Consider the following 21,532-nt stretch of genomic DNA (forward strand, 5'->3'; position numbering starts at 1 on the left):
AATAGAGAGAATCAGTCACTTTGAGATGCCAGTGTTTTCATTAAATGATGATCATTTAGGCTTACACATCCAAATGAGGTAACCTGTGCCTCACTTTTTAGGATGATGGGTTTTTTATAACTAAAAAGAATATGAGAGAGAAATTATACTTGTTCTTCTAAAGGTTAATTCCAGGACAAAATAAGAGTTTAAGGCATAAAAGCATGGCTTTGGTGTCAAATTGACCTTCATCTGAATTCCAGCTCTACCAATTCCTGCTGTGTGACCTTTATGAATTTTGACTACTGCATCCGTAAAATAATAGGAATAATAGTGTCCACCTGATCACTTCTTGTGAAGATTCAGTGAGGTGCTGTATATGAAACACTTAAGAATAATGCCTCCAAATACCAGCTGTAGGGATTATTATAAAGCAGACTCAGTATTTGAACATTACCTATTTTTGTTAATACAGAGATACAACCTTTTCATTAAAGTGAAGGCTGTCAGGTGGCTACAATAGGTACTAGTAATATAAAAATTGGAAGGATGCAGGGATGAAAATTGGCCTGGGGTTCCCTTTGTTGGCACAAGCCGTGAAGATGAACCGTTAGTTCCTGGTCATGAGCAGGGAATGTGGCTGTGAGGAGTGCATGCAGGAGGAACATAAACGAATCTTTGGTGGAAATAGAGGGGTTGAGAACGCAAGGGCGGGGAGAAATCTCAAGTGAATAATTGGAGTGACAAATAGCCTCTGAATGAGACTCTAAGACAGTTTTCTGGGTTGAATTTTGAAGATGGAGATGCTATATCTGAAGCTTAAAAAAGTAGAAGTGAAACCAATATAAAATGCTCCAACAAAAGTGCCAGGTTTTTGGTTTTTTTTTAACTGCCCCAGGGAAAAAAGTGGAGTATCCCATTTTTCTTCAGGTGTGGAGAATTCCGAGTGAGAGCTCATACATCTGAGTTGTACATTTTGGCCACCCCAGGGATGGAGATGTCTCTGTGATTTACTACCTGAAATAGATTATGCCCCTCAAATTGGAGATCTTTTTAGAGGTGTACATTTATAATTACTTATGACAGAAAAATAGAATCTTGGCTGTCAGGAGGAGACCTTGCTGTGAGGGAACAAATAATATGTTATGTTAAGTGTCCTAAATAAGCCACAGGAATTGAGCGCATGGTCCTTGAGCAAAGGCACCCAAGATATATATTAGTGGCTGAAAAGGTGTCTTAAAGTTGCCATTGCCAAGCCCAGGTCGACAGCAGAAGCTCAGTTATGTTAAAGGTAAACAGAACTTCCACTCAGGGCAAATTAACAAATTAAATTCAGAGAATTGTAGAAATACACTGGCCAGTGTTAACCACATCAGGCAATACTTCTACTTATCACCCTAAATTTTTATCAGCTATCTCCTCCCTGGCCCTTTTCTCATATAGTTGGGTGGTTTGTATAATAGTTCCTTAATGCCATCAAAAACTAATACTTTCTATTTTCTCACTTTCCCTTTTTCTGATAAGTCTGGATGGTTTGTTGTTAATGCCATCAAAAAATACTATTTTGTGTTTGAGTAATCTTTATGTGTTCATGGCATAGTTTTAGACAGCATAGAACAGTCAGTACTTACCCATATACTGATATTGTGTTTCCATTTGTTCTTAGTCAAAGAAAAACAATGAGCTTAAGTTTCCAATTTCTGTCATTAGAAGGGGATGAGAGGCATGGTTGTGTGCTCCCTAGGACTTCCTGGGTTCCTGTTGCTCTACTCCATTCATTTACCACTTACTGTATGCTGATACTGTACTAAGTCTTTACATTCAGCCCTCACAACACCACCAGGAGGAACCAGAGTTTGTGTGTGTTACAGCTGAGGACACTAAGACACAAAGTTCTTAAATAATTTGCCAGGGGTCATACAACTACTATGTGACAACTACTAGGATTTGAAAGCTCATGGCCAGCCTCAGAGTCCAACCACTCACTATATTTTTATGCTTTGTGGGTTTTGAATCAGGTAAATAGATTGCTTACTCAAAAAGTATTATAATATTTAAAACCAGGAAATTAAAAGTTGTTTTTCTATTGAGAGTGTCTTATCTGTAGAAAAAACAAAACAACTCAAGGGCCAATTGGCTAATTGCTCTAAAAAAAAGTGCCAGTTTGGGCGGTTTACTTTTAAAAATGTAATGGGGAGACCTCTGGTCATCTGTTTCATCCTTGGACCTGCCTCCTCCTCCCACCTATGCTTGTGAGAAAAGACAGGTAACTAAAGCTGACCAGATCTAGGCCAAGGCCAAGGGAGTGGATAAGCTAAATGAAGGCCATGGTAAGCTGCATGAAGGCCGTAGTCATTAGATGGTAGAACTGGAGGCCTGGGTGTTAGCAGGTGGCGTGGGTATTTGCAGGTAGCCTATCTCCTTAAAAGCTTTCCCCTGTAGTCTTACCTAAGCAGCCAAGCCCCCTACCCACCACGTTCTCTTCATTTCAGTTTCTAACATTCATACTTTCATAGTTTGTAAATCTCGATTTGTTTATTTGTTTACTGTCTTTCTTCCTAAGTAGGCTATGAGTTTTTAAGGCAGAGGCTTCATCAGTTTGCTCACTCCTGAATCCCTGATCCCCTATGCAAGTTCTGGCATATATTAGATTCTCTGAATTCTCATTAGAAAGAAGACAAGGGGGATACAGGGAGGACGGGAGGGTGTGAAATATCCTTTAACTGGTCATTTCTTATTACGACCTTCGGTGGGGGAGTGGAGTAATTCAATAAAATCTGAATTTGTTTCAGTCCTCAGCCATTCCAATTTTTTGGTGTATTTAGTATATTTCTAAAATTCAATATGAGAATTTTGAACTTAGACCCATGTGTTTTAGCAATTAAAGAATTATAGATTACCTTATGCAATGGCTCTTAAACTTTATATATAAGCAATGACAATTTTTTGTTCAATGTAGATTTCATATCGAATGTCAATATAAAGAAGAGATGGAAAAAGCAGAACAGCTCTGGCCAAAGTGCAGGTTAAGACCTCAGAATTCTCCTCCGGGGCACTGATAAACTAGCTAAAAACACTGATATTGTCCAACCCGTTTGATTCGCTTAAAGAAGCAAACCATTTGCTGAAGGACAAATGCCCAATCTGAGCCCAGCGAGGGTCAGGACCCAGGCAGGCTTTCTCTACTTTGGGTGCCCTTCTGTAGAACCATTTTCCTGGGATGTGAACATGGTTGTGAGGGAAATGTGATCTCCCATCTTGGGACTTCTAGGATAAAAATAGTAATATCTAACTTTTATTTTATCTTCCTGTCTTCTGAGACTTTACAAGGACTTGAATTCTCATGACAGCCTTCTGAAGTGGGGGTGCTGTTGTTATTCCATCTTCCATGTGGCACTTTGGGACTTAGAGCAGCAAGTGAGGTGCCGAACCACCAGACCTGTCTCAGAGAGTGAGAGGCCACAATGCATTGGTGCAGTTAGGGGTATAACTGCATTTTAACAGCAGAAAAAATGGCCTGACCAATACACAATTCTAGAAAACTCACCCCAGCCATACAAAAGAAAGTGTAGGATTTCTATCTGGCCCTTGAGTCAGAGGTTCCTGTCCCTCCTGTCTTCAGTAGTGGTTTGTATCCCAGCCACAGTCTCTGCTCAGCTAGAACATCTCAGGCATATGCATGCCACCTTTAAGAGAACAGCCCCATCTTCCGCAGAGCCTCCAGCCAGCAGGCACAACACTGCACTTGGAACTCTGCCGACCAGCTGGATGGGGAACTGGTCAGCCCTTCTCAGATCCTCCTGGGTTATAATATACTTGTTGAATATCAATTACCATGGGCATAGGTACCCTTAACACTTACTAAAATGTGTTTTCCTGGAGTTCATGTGAAATGTAAAAATGGGAAGTTAAGATTTCAGAACTTAACTTGAGAAAACTACCAAACTGACCTTTTGAAAATGAACTGAAGCATAGTTGTCAATTTCTTTTTGACATTTTTCCTTTACAGATATGACCCTTAAATTATTCATGCTTACCAGCTCCGAATTGGAATAATAATGACCACTCTTTCCAGGCTTCAGACCTCTCTTGCAGTTTACAGATTATGAGTAAGAAAGGCATTCAGAAGGGTTCTTGGAGTTGCCAGAGTCATAAAAATGACATCCCTTTACCTTTTTTATGACAAAGCCACATAGGACATTCTTTTATGAACACTGACTAATCTTCCCTTACCTATAAATAGGTAGCAGATGCTTATTTTATAGACATAATATCCAGATTACTAACAAAGAACTTAGAGAAATCTTATGTCTCCTCACAGTTAACCAGAGACAGGGGTTTCTCTGCCTGAGCTGCTCCAGCAGGGAAGGAATCCTTTTATTCTCCTACTATTTACTGCCCCATAGTTTTTGACATTTACCTAATACTCCAACAGTTATGTGTCATTGAACAACTATGGTACCCCAGTGCCTAATGTGGCATCTAAGACACAGCAAATGATCCCTAAATACGTGATGTGTGAATGAGTGAATCTTTGGCCCTGGAACATGTGAGTGATTTGATCTACTCTCTGGACCTTCCTTGTACCTTGACGATTTGTGTAAGTTGCAAAGGAGACCATCCCCCAAAAAGGCAGTATCGACAATATAAAAATAATAATAGTTTCTAACATTAATAAAGCACCCTGCGTGCCCGGCACTGTGTGGTGTTTTTCTGTGCATTACCACACAGAGACTCCTCCCAGTGCTGCTCAGTATGGGTTTTGCTTATGTCCCTATTTTACAGTTGAGGTGAAGGAGCTCTCCTGGGTCACAGGCCCACTGCAAATGGATCAGGACACTAACACAGGCCTGTCCAACCAAATCCACACCCTTAACTCCCACACTGCGGTGAGTTCTGACCACAGAATCCCCATTTAGGTTGATAAGAACTGCACAACTGAAACTGCAATTTTTTTTTTAATTTAGGAGGTTCTCTTTTCTTGGTGTTTTCTGGATAAAACAGTACTTACTCCCTTTAGGGCTCTCCATAGACTCATAAGGCCCCCACTTCAACTCTCATCTCATAAAATGATTCAGATCATATTCAAGAGTATTTATGATACTCTTGAATGCAGAACCTCTGCTCCTTCCCTGTTGGGCAGGGAGATATTTTGTATGGGATACAAAAGGTGTCTCCTCTACAGAGACGTGGTTAGAGAGGGAGGCAAATCAGTGATCTCACTGGTATACACACAGGCCTTCTTTTCCGGGTGCTAGAAGTGAACTCTCCAATAGAGATGTGAACACATTTCAGGCATGTAAGGCCCTCTCTCCTGTTGCACAGCCACTTCTACTTATTTATCTCCAAAATGGAGTCCTCCCAGAAAGAATCCTAGCCCACAATGTAGTCCCAGCTTCCCTGGCTTTAATTAGGAGGGCATTTTCCCATAGCTCGAGGTTGAGCTTTGCCTGAAGTCAGGCTGTTAAGAGGCTATGGGCTCTGTAGCCTTCAGCTGAAAGCTCAGTAGATTGATAAGGGACCTTCCATCACATGCAACAAAGTACATTCATAGTTGTAACCCACACATTTAAAACTGCATATTTGAATCATTGCATGTTTATAAGTACAGTCTGCCTAGAAAGAATGAAATTGCAATAATTCCTGGTTATTCAAACATCCAAATCCTTCAACATGTTCCTTAAAATGGAATTTTCCAAGTAACATATAGCCACCTGTATTTACAAAAGGGGTAATTTACCTATTTCTCAAAAGATCCTTGAACTCAGTCATCATAAGTTATTTGCCTGCCAAAAACAGTATACTTCTAATTAGAAGAAAGTATCTTTTCATTATTTTTATTCCATTGTCGATCCTTTATCTTTCTCCCATTTGAGGGCACATGTTTGCTGAGGATCAAAACTCAGTAGTTCACAGTGGACTTTCTCAGATTTTAGTACCAGTTAATTTTTCCTCACTATTAGATATGTTCGTAAAAGACTTTGCAAGCACCTCATACTCAGCAGAATCTTATCTAAAATGTCATCTTCATTGATCTTAAGGCTGCCTGCTCCAAATGGTGATGCCTCACTGCTAAATTGTTTAAACAATAGTGTATTAGTATGCACATAAAAATACAGTCAATCAGTTTTCAAGATCTATAGAAGAGAAAATGCATTAACTTTTTAAAAAAATTCTATATGGGAGCATCAGAAAATCGAAAATCAAGTACAGTGTCTTGATTCAGAGATTTTAAATCTGATAAACTAGTGACACATCGTTTATTTTCAAGCTTGAAGACTTAGCTTGCACATATAGGCTTTCTATTAACTGTAGAGAAAATGCATTAAATATAGATAATTAAACATTTATATCAATTGGCTTTCATATGGTGAACTAGAGGGATTATTTACCCGAGCTGGTCTAACTGAGAGGAGGGCAGCCAGCATTGCTGTGTTTGGTCTGGCTCCATTGGTTTTTCTTCTGTTATTGCTGTTAACCAATTTCAAAGTGCATGAGGCTGAAAGTTTGTAAATAGATTATTATCTGAAAGGTAATTTTATTTCACTAGAAATGGCTTTATTATGTGAAGAAGAGTAAAAATGTAATTTGGACCCCTGTGCAGATGCTCTTAGTCTGGTAGCAGAAAATGGTTTTATTTGTTAATTTGTCCTTCTAGAGTTTCTGTAGCCAGTCTTTCAATAGAGCAATTTAGCATTTTGAGGAAAAGCAAAATCTGTTCTATCCAAGAATATAATTGAAAATTACCCCATACCCATGTGTGATAATTACCTTTCAAAACATTTCCCAATGCTTGACATCATAGTGGTAATTGCTTAATGATGTTATAATTTCATTACGTAGGGATTACAATAGCAAAATGATGTAAGTTGGAGGTTTTGGAAATTAAGTTACAATGAAACAAAACCTTTTATGTAAGTTCAAAGCACTTACTTCAACATAAAATTATACATAATCTCGCCCAATTTTTATATGAATGTCATTGTTCGTAGTTTTAAAATTCATCCATTTAAAGCTGTAGTATTAAAAACCACAAAACCTATCTTAGTCCTCATGGTTATAATGTGTGAGGTTCCAGTTCTATAGTGACACATATTGGAACAAATATATCCATTATGTAGCAAAACCTTTACTAATGAATTGGATCTACCTCAATCCTTTTGCAGTTAGGTGGTAAAGACCCACAGCCCATTACAACAGCTCTTTTCATCTTGAAAGATACCTTATTGGTTGTAAAATATATTGCATTTTCCAATTTAACAGCACCAGATTAAAAATTTATCTCTGGGGAAAGTGCAGACACAGAATGCACTAAACAATTTTACAGAATACAACTCTTATGTGCCAGAGGTCAGTGTCCCCCAGTGTGTTGATGAAATAAAGACAAGAACTCAAATGGTAGCTCTCTGTGAGAGTTCAACGCATAATCATCTACCTTGGCAATATGTGATTGTTGACCTTATGCCTGATGGAAGAATTAGTTTTACTTTTTAAAACATACATGTTGAGTGGGAGGCAGAGCATGATGGCGGACAGGACGGACATGTAGCCCACCTCTCCCAAGCCATCAGGTGAGAGGAAAGGCGGTCTGGACCTTCCCTGTGCGTAGATTATTGGAGTGGACAGACAGCTGGAGACGCCCAGCGAACTGGCAGTTTGCTATATATGAGGAGTAATTTAAAATCACAGACTCTGTTGTAGAGATTCTTCCCTGCTCGGCCGTGCCGGCCAGCAGGCCCCTCCCCTACAGAGGTCAGCAGCTTGTAAATGCTGACAAAATCCAATTGACAAATAATTAATCCTGAACTGAGGGAGGCTTCCGAAAGGAGAGCCACTCAAAACCACGGGGAGCTGGGCAAACTGCTGGACAATTGAAGGGAAGGGATCCTGCCCAGGAAACAGACATTTTGAACTACCCAAAAGGGCAGGCACCTTTCCCCCAGGCATTGGAGGGGGCTGGCGGTTCAGGCTGCACGGCGAACTGGCGGGCACCCATCCAAATGGGAAACTCTGATCCATAAAACTCAGAATAAGTCCCCCGAGCGCTCCAACCACGGGAACCGGCTTGAAGCCTAGGACCCGGCTTTGGCTTCTGGAGCCGCGAAGCTACTGAAGCCGCGGACCGGCTTTGGCTGCTGAAACCGTGGGAACCAGCCACAGGAGATAGAGCCAGGAGCCCACCAACGAAAGCACTAACTCAGCACCACTCCCCTTATGGCCGATTGCAGTCGCCAGTTTGCAGGGGAACCTGGGAACAGAGTGGAGGGACTTAGGAAGCGTGGACACCTGCACTGAGTGGGAAAGTCGGTCGCAAGTGCTGTCTAGAAAAGAACAGCCGAGGTTGCACAATTCTTAGGCGACAATCTTTTACGGAAACTCCAAAATGGCAATCAGCCATGGAAGGTGGTTACCATGGTAACGTTATAAACTGTAAATCAGGTATGTCTTGGAACCATTCACAGCGCCACCTGGTGTCCAGAAAGTATATTGCAGTATGAATATATTCCTATGAAAGTTGATCCTTACAGCAGACATATAGATATTTATAGGTATATTTCTACACCCAAGAATATTTTTGTAGTTGGTGCCTTTTTTTTTTGTTTTTTGTTTTGTTTTGTTTTGTTTTTGGTTTTCGTGGGGGTTTTTTTGTTTGTTTTGTTGTCTGTTTTTTCCTCACCATTTTCTTAGAGATTTCAATAATTTTTTATTATTACTTTTTATATAGATATATCTTTTATTTCTATGTCTTCTAATTTTAATTTCTTCTTTCTTCTCATTTAACATTCCTTCTAACACCACTTTTTTCTTTCTTTTTTTTCCTTTCTTTCAATTATTTTATGATTATCACTATTTTTATTGCAGCTGTTCTTATATTGCTGTTGTTGTGGCTGTTGCCTGTATGTCTATGTGTCTCCGTCTGTCTCTGTATCTATGGGCCCATGTGCCTGGTAACCTTTGTATCTGTTTATTTGTTCATCTGGTCTCAATGAGCTTGGTGTTATGACCTGCAACTCTGAGCTCCTAACACTCCCCTCCACTCTCACTCCGTGATCTGGAGACCTGCCCTCGCAAGAGTCCAGATTCTTGGGTGAACTCTCAAGAGGTGTAGACAGGACCTGGACTGCAGCTGGCCGGTGCTGACTCTGTAGCAAAGGAGCGAGAAGACGATGGTCAGCTGAGAGGGAATTACACTGGAGCGGTGGTGCCCCGAGGTGCAGAGCAACAGCCGTCTTCAGCAATAATAAGGCCCACCCCCAGATAACCCATAGCCTCTCCTCCTGTCTTCCTGGGCAACAAGATGAGGCCGAGCATCTTCTCAGATGGCAACCACCATGGAACAGACCTGGGACTGAAACACAGGCCCCATGAGTAAAGGGTTTTCCTGAGACGGTACCAACCTGGGTGGAACACGGGGACTAGAAAACACACCTGCAGAGCCGGGAAATTCCCAGGGTGGGGCTGATCCAGAGGACCGCTCTACTGAGCCTAAGATGCACCTGGCCCTTAGGGGATCACCAACCTATAGACAAAGGAGGCCAAGAGGCTACAGCCAACAACTGATTGTGCTGCGAATACAAACCCGCAGGACTAAAGACAGGGCCTGAGGCACAGGGTCTGGGAACTCAAATCAGCCTCTCCTCTGCAGAGGAATCTGGCAAGGTCAGAAACAAATTCCCACAGGGTTGTTCCCTTCACCCAGTAACATAAACTAAGGGTGGGGCTGGAACTGAGTGAACACCTCCAGCCTCCATCAAGTGCCCGAGGTTGACAGGCCACACCACCCCCTGCTGGATAAAGACAGAGAATAGCGGCCTAGTCGAGCAGACACAGACTACCCTGTGACTTAGGCAGGTGCAAACCCCTGGAGTATCTGCTTACTGCAGACAACTGACTGGGTCACAGCCATGTGGGGCTAGCAGCAACTGGGTGTGACAGAGCTGCAAGGTGGGGAAGGAGGCATCAATCTTCCCAGACTGATCTATTTACTGGTGGCTCTTCCTGACTCCACGCAGCACTGGAGCAAGCCATTTTAGAGCAGTCACCAGACCCCTGTGATCTAGTTCCCAGGGACCTCTTGAACTCTCCCACCCAAGGCAGCTGCTGACTGAGACAATTGACTTGGACCTTTTGAACTGAGTCACTCACCTAGGGACTATCCAGGTGGTGCCCTGGGTGTGTGGTTGTAGGAAAGTTTGATTTTCCTTTTCCATTTGTTGCCTGTGGTGGGTGGAGTGACTTAATAGCTGGTATTTCTCCACAGCTGAGACTTCAACCCAGAGTAACTGTTTCACTAGGGTCACATAGAAACAAGCTGAAAACAAGACAGAACCACTTAGCCCCTCTACACCAAACAGGGCCCCAGTTTCTCAGGCCACAGCACTGTACGGGTCCTCAACAAAACACCAGAGGAAAATCAAAGGGAGTAAAACAATCTTGGGGCGGAATCAGCAGAAAAACTCTGGTAACATGAATAACCAGAATGGATCAACCCCCCCCCCCAAGGAAAGATACGGCAGATGTAATTGAAGATCCCATTCACAAACAACTGGCTGAGATGTCAGAAATCGAATTCAGAATTTGGATGGCAAACAAGATTAACAAAATGGAATTAGGAATTCGTGGATAAATTCAAAAGCTGTCTCAAGAATTTAACGAATTTAAAGACAAAACCAACAAAGACTTAGACACACTAAAACAAGAATTTGCAGCCCTCAAAGATATGAAAAATACAGTAGAATCCCTTAGCAACAGAATGGACCAAGCAGAAGAAAGGATCTCCGACATCGAAGATAAAGCCTTTGAACGCTCCCAAACTCTCAAAGAGGAAGAGAAATGGAGAGCAAAAATGGATCACTCACTCAGAGAGCTCTGGGATAACTCGAAGAAGGCAAATATCCGTCTCATAGGAATTCCTGAAACAGATGAAGTGGCCTCACTGGGCGCAGAGGTCCTTCTGCATGAAATTATGAAAGAGAATTTTCCAGACATGCCTAGAGAACCTGAAATTCAGATAGCAGATAGCTTCAGAACCCCCGCATGACTCAACCCCAATAAGACATCCCCCAGGCATATCATAATTAACTTCACTAAAGTTAATATGAAGGAGAAAATTCTCAAAGCGGCCAGGCAAAAGAAATCTATTACCTTCAAAGGGAAGAACATTAGAATGACTGCAGATCTCTCTGCTGAAACTTTTCAAGCCAGAAGAGGGTGGTCATCAACGTTTAATCTCCTCAAGCAAAATAACTTTCAACCCCGGACCTTGTACCCAGCTAAACTGAGTTTCATTTATGATGGAGAAATTAAATACTTTAATGACATACATATGCTAAAGAAATTTGCCATAACCAAACCAGCTCTTCAGGATATTCTCAGACCTATCCTCCATAATAACCAACCCAATCCTCTACTACAAAAGTAAACTCACTCAGAAACTTCTGATCAAACTCCAACCTCCACAGTGGCAAAAGGATTAAAAATGCCCACTGGACTTTCGAAAAACTCAATACCCCAAATTTCACCAAACTGATCAATACTCTCTATTAATGTGAATGGCTTAAACTTCCCTCTAAAGAGACATAGGTTAGCTGACTGGATACAAAAACTCAGGCCAAACATTTGTTGCATACAAGAGTCGCATCTTAACTTAAAAGACAAATACAGACTCAGGGTGAAAGGATAGTCATCCATATCTCAGGCAAATGGTAACCAGAAAAAAGCAGGAGTTGCAATTTTATTTGCGGATACAATAGGCTTTAAACCAACAAAAGTAAGGAAGGACAAGAATGGTCACTTCATATTTATTAAGGGTAAGACTCAATATGATGAGATTTCAATTATTAATATCTATGCACCCAACCAGAATGCACCTCAATTTATAAGAGAAACTCTAACAGACATGAGCAACTTGATTTCCTCCAACTCAATAATAGTCAGAGATTTTAACACTCCTTTGGCAGTTATGGATCGATCCTCCAACAAAAAGCTGAATAAAGAAATTTTAGATTTAAATTTAACCATCCAGCATTTAGATTTAGCAGACATCTACAGAACATTTCATCCCAACAAAACTGAATACACATACTTCTCTTCAGCCCATGGAACTTACTCCAGAATCGATCACATCTTACGTCACAAGTCTAACCTCAGTAAATTTAAAGGAATAGAAATTATTCCGTGCATCTTCTCAGACCATCATGGAATAAAACTTGAGATGAGTTACAACAGGAATCTGCATACACATACAAAAACATGGAAGTTAAATAACTGTATGTTGAATGATAGCTGGGTCAGAGATGAGATCAAGAAGGAAATTGCCAAATTTCTGGAACAAAACAACAATGAAGACACAAACTATCAGAACCTCTGGGACACCGCAAAGGCAGTTCTAAGAGGGAAATTTATAGCACTGCAAGCCTTCCTCAGGAGAACGGAAAGAGAGGAAGTAAGCAACTTAATGGGACATCTCAAGAGACTGGAAATGGAAGAACACTCCAACCCCAAATCCAGTAGAAGAAAAGAAATAACCAAAATCAGAGCAGAACTAAATGAAATTGAAAACAAAAGAATAATACAACGGATGGATAAATCAAAAAGCTTGTTTTTTGAAAAGATCAACAAAATAGATAAACCTTTGGCCAACCTAATCAGGAAAAAAAAGAGTAAAATCTCTAATCTCATCAATCAGAAATAACAAAGATGAAATAACAGACTCCTCAGAAAACCAAAAAATCCTTAATGAATATTACAAGAAACTTTACTCTCAGAAATACGAAAATCTAAAGGAAATTGACCGTTACTTGGAAGCACGTCACCTTCCAAGACTTAACCAGAATCAAGTGGAAATGTTGAACAGACCCATATCAAGTTGGGAAATAACATCAACCATACAAAATCTCCCCAAAAAGAAAAGCTCGGGACCAGATGATTTTACGTCAGAATTCTACCAAACCTTTAAAGAGGAATTAGTACCTATATTACTCAACCTGTTCCAAAACGTAGAAAAAGAAGGAAGACTACCCAACACGTTCTATGAAGCAAACATCACCCTGATCCCCAAACCAGGAAAAGACCCAACAAGAAAAGAAAATTATAGACCAATATCACTAATGAATATAGATGCAAAAATATTCAACAATATTCTAACAAACAGAATCCAGCAACATACCAAACAAATCATACATCATGACCAAGTCGGTTTTATCCCAGGGTCTCAAGGCTGGTTCAATATACGTAAATCATAAATGTAATTCAGCAATTAAACAAATTAAAAAACAAAGACCATATGATTCTCTCAATCGATGCAGAAAAAGCTTTTGATAACATCCAACATCCCTTCGTGATCAGAACACTTAAGAAAATTGGTATAGAAGGGACATTTCTTAAACTGATAGAGACCATCTACAGCAAACCCACAGCCAATATCATATTGAATGGAGTTAAATTGGAATCATTTCCACTCAGATCAGGAATAAAAACAAAGCAGGAGGAATCACGCTACCAGACCTCAGACTATACTACAAATCAATAGTGATCAAAACAGCATGGTACTGGCACAAAAACAGAGAAGTAGATGTCTAGAACAGAATAGAGAACCAAGAGATGAATCTAGCTAATTACCATTATTTAATCTTTGACAAGCCAATTAAAAACATTCAGTGGGGAAAAGATTCCCTATTTAACAAATAGTGCTGGGTGAACTGGCTGGCAACCTGTAGAAGACTGAAAGTGGAACCACACCTCTCACCATTAACTAAGATAGACTCTCACTGGATTAAAGATTTAAACCTAAGACATGAAACTATAAAAATACTAGAAGAGAGTGCAGGGAAAACCCTTGAAGAAATTGGGTTGGGCGAGTTTTTTATGAGAAGGACCCCCCGGGGAATTGAAGCTGCTTCAAAAATACACTATTGGGACTTGATCAAACTAAAAAGCTTCTACACAGCCAAGAACACAGTAAGTAAAGCAAGCAAACAGCCCTCAGAATGGGAGACGATATTTGCAGGTTATGTCTCCGACAAAGGTTTAATAACCAGAATCCACAGAGAACTCAAACGCATTGGCAAGAAAAGAACAAGGGATCCCATCGCAGGCTGGGCAAGGGACTTGAAGAGAAACTTCTCTGAAGAAGACAGGCGCATGGCCTTCAGACATATGAAAAAATGCTCATCATCTTTAATCATCAGAGAAATGCAAATCAAAACTACTTTGAGATATCATCTAACTCCAGTGAGACTAGCCTATATCACAAAATCCCAAGACCAGAGATGTTGGCATGGATGTAGAGAAAAGGGAACACTTTTGCACTGCTGGTGGGAATGCAAATTAATACATTCCTTTTGGAAAGAGATATGGAGAACACTTAGAGATCTGAAAATAGATCTGCCATTCAATCCTGTAATCCCTCTACTGGGCATATACCCAGAAGACCAAAAATCACACCATAACAAAGATATTTGTACCAGAATGTTTATTGCAGCCCAATTCATAATTTGCTAAGTCATGGAAAAAGCCCAAGTGCCCATCGATCCACGAATGGATTAATAAACTGTGGTATATGTACACCATGGAATATTATGCAGCCTTAAAAAAAGATGGAGACTTTACCTCTTTCATGTTTACATGGATGGAGCTGGAACATATTCTTCTTAGCAAAGTGTCTCAAGAATGGAAGAAAAAGTACCCAATGTACTCACCCTTATTATGAAACTAATGTAGGACCTTCACATGAAAGCTATAACCCAGTTACAACCTAAGAATAGGGAGAAGGGGGAAAGGGAGGGTAGGGAGGAGGAGGTAAGTGGAGGGAGGGGGATTAATGGGATTACACCTGCAGTGCATCTTACAAGGGTATATGTGAATCCTAGTAAATGTGGAATGTAAACGTCTTAGCAAAATAACTAAAAAAATGCTATGAAAGCTATGTTAACTAATGTGATGAAAATGTGTCAAACGATCTATGAACCAAGTGTATGGTGCCCCATGATCATATTAATGTACACAGCTATGATTTAATAAAAATAAAAAAATAAATAAATAAATAAAACATACATGTTTCACAAACCAGCATGGGGAAGGCAGGGATTGAGGAAAATACAACACAAGAGAAGACACAGAGAGGAAAGATGGGATCAGGATCGGGAGGTCTGACTGAGCTGATGGCTGCAGCCAGCTCCAAAGCACAAAATCAGCTTTATTTTATAGTATCTGTATAGGGTTGTCCAGGGGGAAGTAGCATAGACAAAAGACATACCTTTGGTGTTACAGTTTGATTAGAAAATGTAAATAACTTTAATAAAGACAAATTATCCTGTTAATGGTTTCTACTCAGCTTTGTTACCATATGATAAGAAGTGAAAAGGGAACATCACAAGGATCTCTGCATAGTTCCTAAAAATTAACTAGACAAAGAAAGAGCTACTTGACTTCTGGCAGGGGGAGCATGAAGAAAGGAATATGGTTGTTTGGTGAAAGGAGGAGAAGCAGTTGGGGATACATTCCCTGAATGTTCCCTCGGCTGTGGGGGCCCTGCCACCTCAAGTCCCACTCTCCACATACATGGTTTTTGGTATAGGAACTTTTTTGATTTAAACAAGAACTCACTGTTATGTCCTGTGTAAAACTAGTTAAGGGCTTTTTATTTCGTTCAGATCCACTATTTTTTTTTCTTTTTGTACTAAAACCTAAAGCAGATACAGTTTGGGGGTAGGGAATAAAGTATAAATGAATATATCCTCATTCTGTCTTGCTCGGGCATCCTCTGTTTCTCATGATGATGATTATAACAGCAACATTTACTGAGTATTCACTGTGTGTGTGCTGAATGTTGTCATAGTTAGTCCTCATAGGAACAGTGACAGATACTATTATCATCTTTACATAAGAAAACTGAGGCCCAGAGTAATGAATTTTCTCAATGTCCCACAGCCTTTATGTAGTAGAAATGGGAACTGGGCCAGGTCTGTCTGACTCCATTGCCCAAATGTCATATTTCCTGCATCTATGAAGCCTTTTCTTCATACTTTAGGCTATGTCAGTATTGTGTTCTGAGTTACTAAAAATATTACATCCTATAGTTCATGATTTATTTTATTATACATATTTATCCTTACTAATAATAGTAACTATCATTTATTAAACAATATTATTATACTGTGCTATGCATATTATCATACCAGTGTCCAATTTAATCTTCTATAAAATCCCATGCAATAGGCATTTTATCTTGTTTTTTTTTTGGATAGAGAAAGGGTCCTGCTATATTGCCTAGGCTGATCTTAAATTCCTGGCCTCAGGCAATTCCCCCTTCACCTTGGCCACCCAAGGTGCTGGGATTACAGGCATGAGCCACCATGAGCCCAGCCATGTTATTCCATTTTATAATGGCAGCTGGCCTACCATCATTCAGGTAATAAACAGCAGAGCTCCCATCATCCCCAGCTGTACTGGGCTCTAGACCACCCCCCATGAGTGTTTCTAGAAACTCTGCAGTGGCAACTCCCAATTTAATATATTTCATGTGTGTGTCACATTCCCAACTAGACTGGGCCTGGCTCAGTCATGTAGCAGGCGCACAGTAGATACTTACTGATAAACCATTTGGATCAGATCTCTGAAGTAGCCCAAATATTAAAGAGGTGATGGTTTGAATATCTGAAAATAAAGGACATGCACACTCTCCTTTGATGTACAGAAGTAACCTAAAGGGGTCATCTTTGACATAAAATGACCACTTGAAGAGCAATTCCAACCTCTCCTACTTAGAGGAAGAAGAGCGGAAGCTAAGCCTTGAGAACCAATCATATAGCAACAGAAGAAAACACAGGAAAGGCAGCCTTCCTCCTGTGTTCCTGCTCGTAATTAGAAAACTGTATGGGATGCTCAGGTTAGCTACCACGTTAATGTGGTTGTTAGCAAAGTCACTGCAGCCAGGAGTCACAGAAGCTCATCAAAAGCACCATAGGAATCATTGGATCTAGTCCCCATCCTATGCAGGATTCATCTAAGAAGTTCTGCACGAATGGTTGCCCCAGTCTCCACTTCACCCTCCCTGGAGTACATGTGCCATTTGCTAGTCAGCTCTTATACTTAGAAAATTCTTCCTGTGTTAACCCCCAAAATATGCCCCTGCCTTAGCTTTCACCTATTTATCCTATTGCTTTCTCCTGGAAGCCCGCAGAATCTTCTTCATTCCTTACTCATATGCCACCCTTCAAATACTTGAAGTCAGAGGGCTGCTGTGACTTCTATCAAGCTTCTCTACCGAGCTATGTGCTTCCGCCCTCCCACATGGACTCTCCCATCTTTGCCAATAGTTTTTGAACTATGACAAATCAAGTTTCTAGTTTCCATACCTGATTTTACTTAACTTTTAGACATCTTTCAATTTTTTATTATTCCTTCCTGTGTTCACATTCCTGTAATATAACAGCTCCCAATTAAATGAGTTATACACCCTCTTAAAAGAAACAGAAAGAACATTGAACTGACTGATAGTCTGAAAACTAAGGGTTTGTCCCCAATTCCACCTCTAATTCACCAAGTAACTTCAGGTGAGCTATTTTACTTTGCAGACCCCAGTCTCCTCATCAAGAAAATGAACCTGATAATTCCAGCCTATTTCACAGGGTCACAAGTAGCTCAAATGAGCTACTGCATGAGAAAATGTTTTCTAAATGCTTGAGGGGTTGGCTGGTTGAGGTGTTAGCAGGCACAATGGACATAATCATTCCTCAGTTAAACTCCACATTTTCAGGATTATCAGCACTGCACTCAGCTCATAAGAGTCTTCCAGTTGCATGTTTTACCCACTTTCTGCACACTGGAAGAGAACAGGGCCTATTTCTTATAATCATATGTTTCCAACAGCTAGCTCAGTGCCTGGCTCATGGAAAGATTGTGTTAAATGTATTTTGATGGTTAGAAGAATGGCTGTGGTACTGTATGAATCCCCACTTCACCATCTGGGCACCCTTGGACTTAACTCACATTTGTCAGTATCCTAACATTGTCCAAGCACCAGCTTAGTCTGATTTGGTAATGGAACCATTACCATCTTATCCAGCCCATTACCAACACCAACACCTTCCCTTACTCTGGGCAGTGCCCTAGGGGCTTTTATTCACACCTTCAAGAAACACTCTATTCTTATTGAGCCTCTGTTATGGGTGAGCTCTGTTCTGTGTCCACCATTCAGCTCTTCTGAGACTAGTGCTAGTGAGCTCACAGCCTAGAGGCTGTTTTCTTTGATCCTTACCTGCCTGTGCTAATGAAGAGAGAAGGGAGTTGTTTCAGTCACCTGGGGAGAACTTGAGCTTTCTGGCACTGAACTCTTTACCTGGACTTTCAGAAGTACTCAGAACTTGTGAATACTAAAGTACTTAGCACAACACTGGGCACATAAAAGGTGCTGAGAAACAACTTTGTAAAATAGTTTTGTTTTGTTTTGTTTTTCTTTTCATGCCATTTGTTGGAAACCAACTAAGTCTTAACAATGACTAGTTCTCTCCATCCAGGCCTTCTAAATGGATGTCACAAGAAAAAAGCATCAAACTATGTTCATATCCCCAGCAAATTTGGTAGACTTTTCTACCATTAAAACTACAGGCCACCTGACATTTTGCTTTTTATGTGTATTCTCCTATTATTTTAAGTCACATTTTTAGTAGCCTTTTTAGGATGTGTATGGAGATCGAGTTCTATATTTTATCGTTTAATATTTACCCTTTTGCATTTTATACAGCTCTGGCCCAGGAAGAAGTTTAGAACTGTAATCATTACATTTTGAATCCTGCTCAAGCTTCCTAGTCCTAGTGGGATAACGCTTGAGCCTTGTGGCCCTCTCTCTGTCTTTCCCCTCCCTACCAATTCCACACATACAGTTTATATTTACTTTATCATGAAACTGGTCCTTCTAATCAGTGTTTCTTCTCTACCTTGCACTGCCTGTACTAAGTCTCATCACTTCCACAGTGTTCCTCCTCTCCAGCCTAAACGTTCTACCTCAATAAAGAAAATCCCTCGGGAGAGATGGCACTTCCTGCTTGATTGCCCTTCTGATGTGACAGTTTAGAAATTCCGGCCTGGCCAGCAGCTAACGTATCTATGGTTCCCCTTCCCCACAGGTGAAGAAGACCTGAGTGTGGAAGAGGATGAGGAAGTGCTGACTCTGTTATATGACCCATGTCTGAACTGTTATTTTGACCCCCAGACTGGGAAATACTACGAGTTGGTGTAATCAATCCCTCCTTTCAGGGCACAGAATGGCCACCCCCCCATTCGGAGCACGATAGCAGTTGGGAGTCACTACGATTTGTGCATTGGGCAGACTCAGAGAATCAACAGTAACTGAGAGAAATGGATTAATTTTGTAAATAATATTCAATGCTAAGAATACTTACTTTTTTATAGATGTATATGATTTTGAAACTGAAGGAATTAATACAGAGACAAGATTTTAGCACTTTGAATTGGTTCTTGTTTGTTCATTCACATCCTACATATAATTTTTTTATTTCATATAACTTTACATGAATTAAGAGTTATTCATTCAAATTTTTGCAGTGTTAATCTATAAATGATGGTTTGATATACAGAAAACATTCTTGTTTAAAAGATATCTGAGTACCTTTTATTTTATTACATATTTGTATTAAAAATAAAGTATGATTGTCAAAATACCTGTTAAACTGCTTTTTGTTTACTCACTCCACTTTCTTTACCAGAGTATTCCTAAATTGTATTTCCCTTTCCTCAGACTCTTACAAAGGGAGACATCATGAACCAGTTAGATTTTGTGATCACATTTTATTGTCAGTAGCCCCACTACTTCCATTTCATTATAGTTCAATCAGAGTTTGCCAAAGATCACATCGTTAATCACTTAAGCTTCTTAGTGCTGTGCTTTTCTCTTTTTTTCAATCTTTTACCAATTATCTCTGAATTCTAATAATATGGTCCACATCTAGTTCCATAGATTTAATAAGAAGTCACCCATTTGAACATCCCCCACACCTCACCACTTCTGTAAGGCCTGAAAAAAACTTGAAGGCTTTCTCTGGTCTTTAAGGTTATGTCAGTGTAACTCTGCTTGCTATATCACAAGGGAAAAGTCATGTGCTTCCTGCATTCAGAATAGACAGCCTTGAATTGTGTGCCAACTATATTAATATTGAGCTCGAGGAAGTACTTATTATGTTATCTGGTGTATTTTGTTATTTAATAAAGATTTTTTAATAAAGAGTACCAATGGAAATAAGAAATTATTGGTGTACAGTTGGATTTAATGGTAGTGCTATAATTTCATTTAATGTTGCTTGATAGAGGAAATAAAAGCTCTTTTTCAGGAGTAGATTTGGACTCCCATTCAAAGGATCATACATTATTTAGAGCTATGTTTGTGTTTGTTAAGCTTTTAATCCTGTTGTTCATAAAGTATTCCTTCATTATGAATTTCTCTACAAAATCTTTATACTTACAAAATGAAAAGGAATAAATGAGGTTTCACAAAGCATGGCAGAATGATAAAAGAGTTGCAATATCTTGATTTGGAATAGGACTTAGAAGGCCTTGTTCCTGCTTTAAATAGTCTCAGGATCATCCCTAGAAATAAAAGAATCAATTAGAAGTTTATATTAGTTGCATGGTACTGGCACAAAAACAGAGAGGTAGATGTATGGAACAGAATAGAGAACCAAGAGATGAACCCAGCTACTTATCATTATTTGATCTTTCACAAGCCAAATAAAAACATTCAGTGGGGAAAAGATTCCCTATTTAACAAATGGTGCTGGGTGAACTGGCTGGCAACCTGTAGAAGACTGAAACTGGACCCACACCTTTCACCTTTAACTAAGATAGTCTCTCACTGGATTAAATATTTAAACTTAAGACATGAAACTATAAAAATACTAGAAGAAAATGCAGGGAAAACTCTTGAAGAAATCGGTCTGGGCGAATATTTTATGAGAAGGACTCCCCGGGCAATTGAAGCAGCTTCAAAAATACACTACTGGGACCTGATCAAACTCAAAAGCTTCTGCACAGCCAAGAACACAGTAAGTAAAGCAAGCAGACAGCCCTCAGAATGGGAGACGATATTTGCAGGTTATGTCTCTGACCAAGGTTTAATAACCAGAATCCACAGAGAACTCAAACGTGTAAGCAAGAAAAGAACAAGTGATCCCATCGCAGGCTGAGCAAGGGACTTGAAGAGAAACTTCTCTGAAGAAGACAGGCACATAGCCTACAGACATATGAAAAAATGCTCATCATCTTTTTTTTTTTTTAAATATGAAAAGTAAAGTTTATTAATCAAAAGAATGAAACTCTGAAAAGCCTGAAATACAACTTCATGAAAAAAGTTAACATACTGTATTCTCTTATCAAGCAATAGGTTTTTAAAGACAGTATCTACCTGATACTAATAGTTCCTAAATCCTTTAAAAATTATACTTCTGTATAAAAATAAACTCAGTTTATTTTTCTAATAATTTCAGGTGCTGATCATAAATTATTTATATGTAAATTGTGGAGCTTTTAGAATATTTAC

General features: G+C 39.8%; 1 protein-coding gene across 1 annotated transcript in view; it reads left to right on the forward strand.

Annotated features, from left to right (window-relative positions):
* The window catches only part of CFAP20DC (CFAP20 domain containing), a 360,272-nt gene extending 340,070 nt beyond the window's left edge, over positions 1-20,202 (forward strand). Inside the window, exon 17 of the mRNA XM_053599624.1 lies at positions 19,107-20,202. Coding sequence (XP_053455599.1) covers positions 19,107-19,219 — 113 coding nt within the window. The 3' untranslated portion in view covers positions 19,220-20,202. The remainder of the gene's footprint in view (positions 1-19,106) is intronic.
* The last annotated feature ends 1,330 nt before the right edge of the window (positions 20,203-21,532 follow it).

This window comes from Nycticebus coucang, chromosome 8, assembly GCF_027406575.1.
Source record: "Nycticebus coucang isolate mNycCou1 chromosome 8, mNycCou1.pri, whole genome shotgun sequence".
In the NCBI taxonomy this organism is placed as follows: Eukaryota; Metazoa; Chordata; class Mammalia; order Primates; family Lorisidae; genus Nycticebus; species Nycticebus coucang.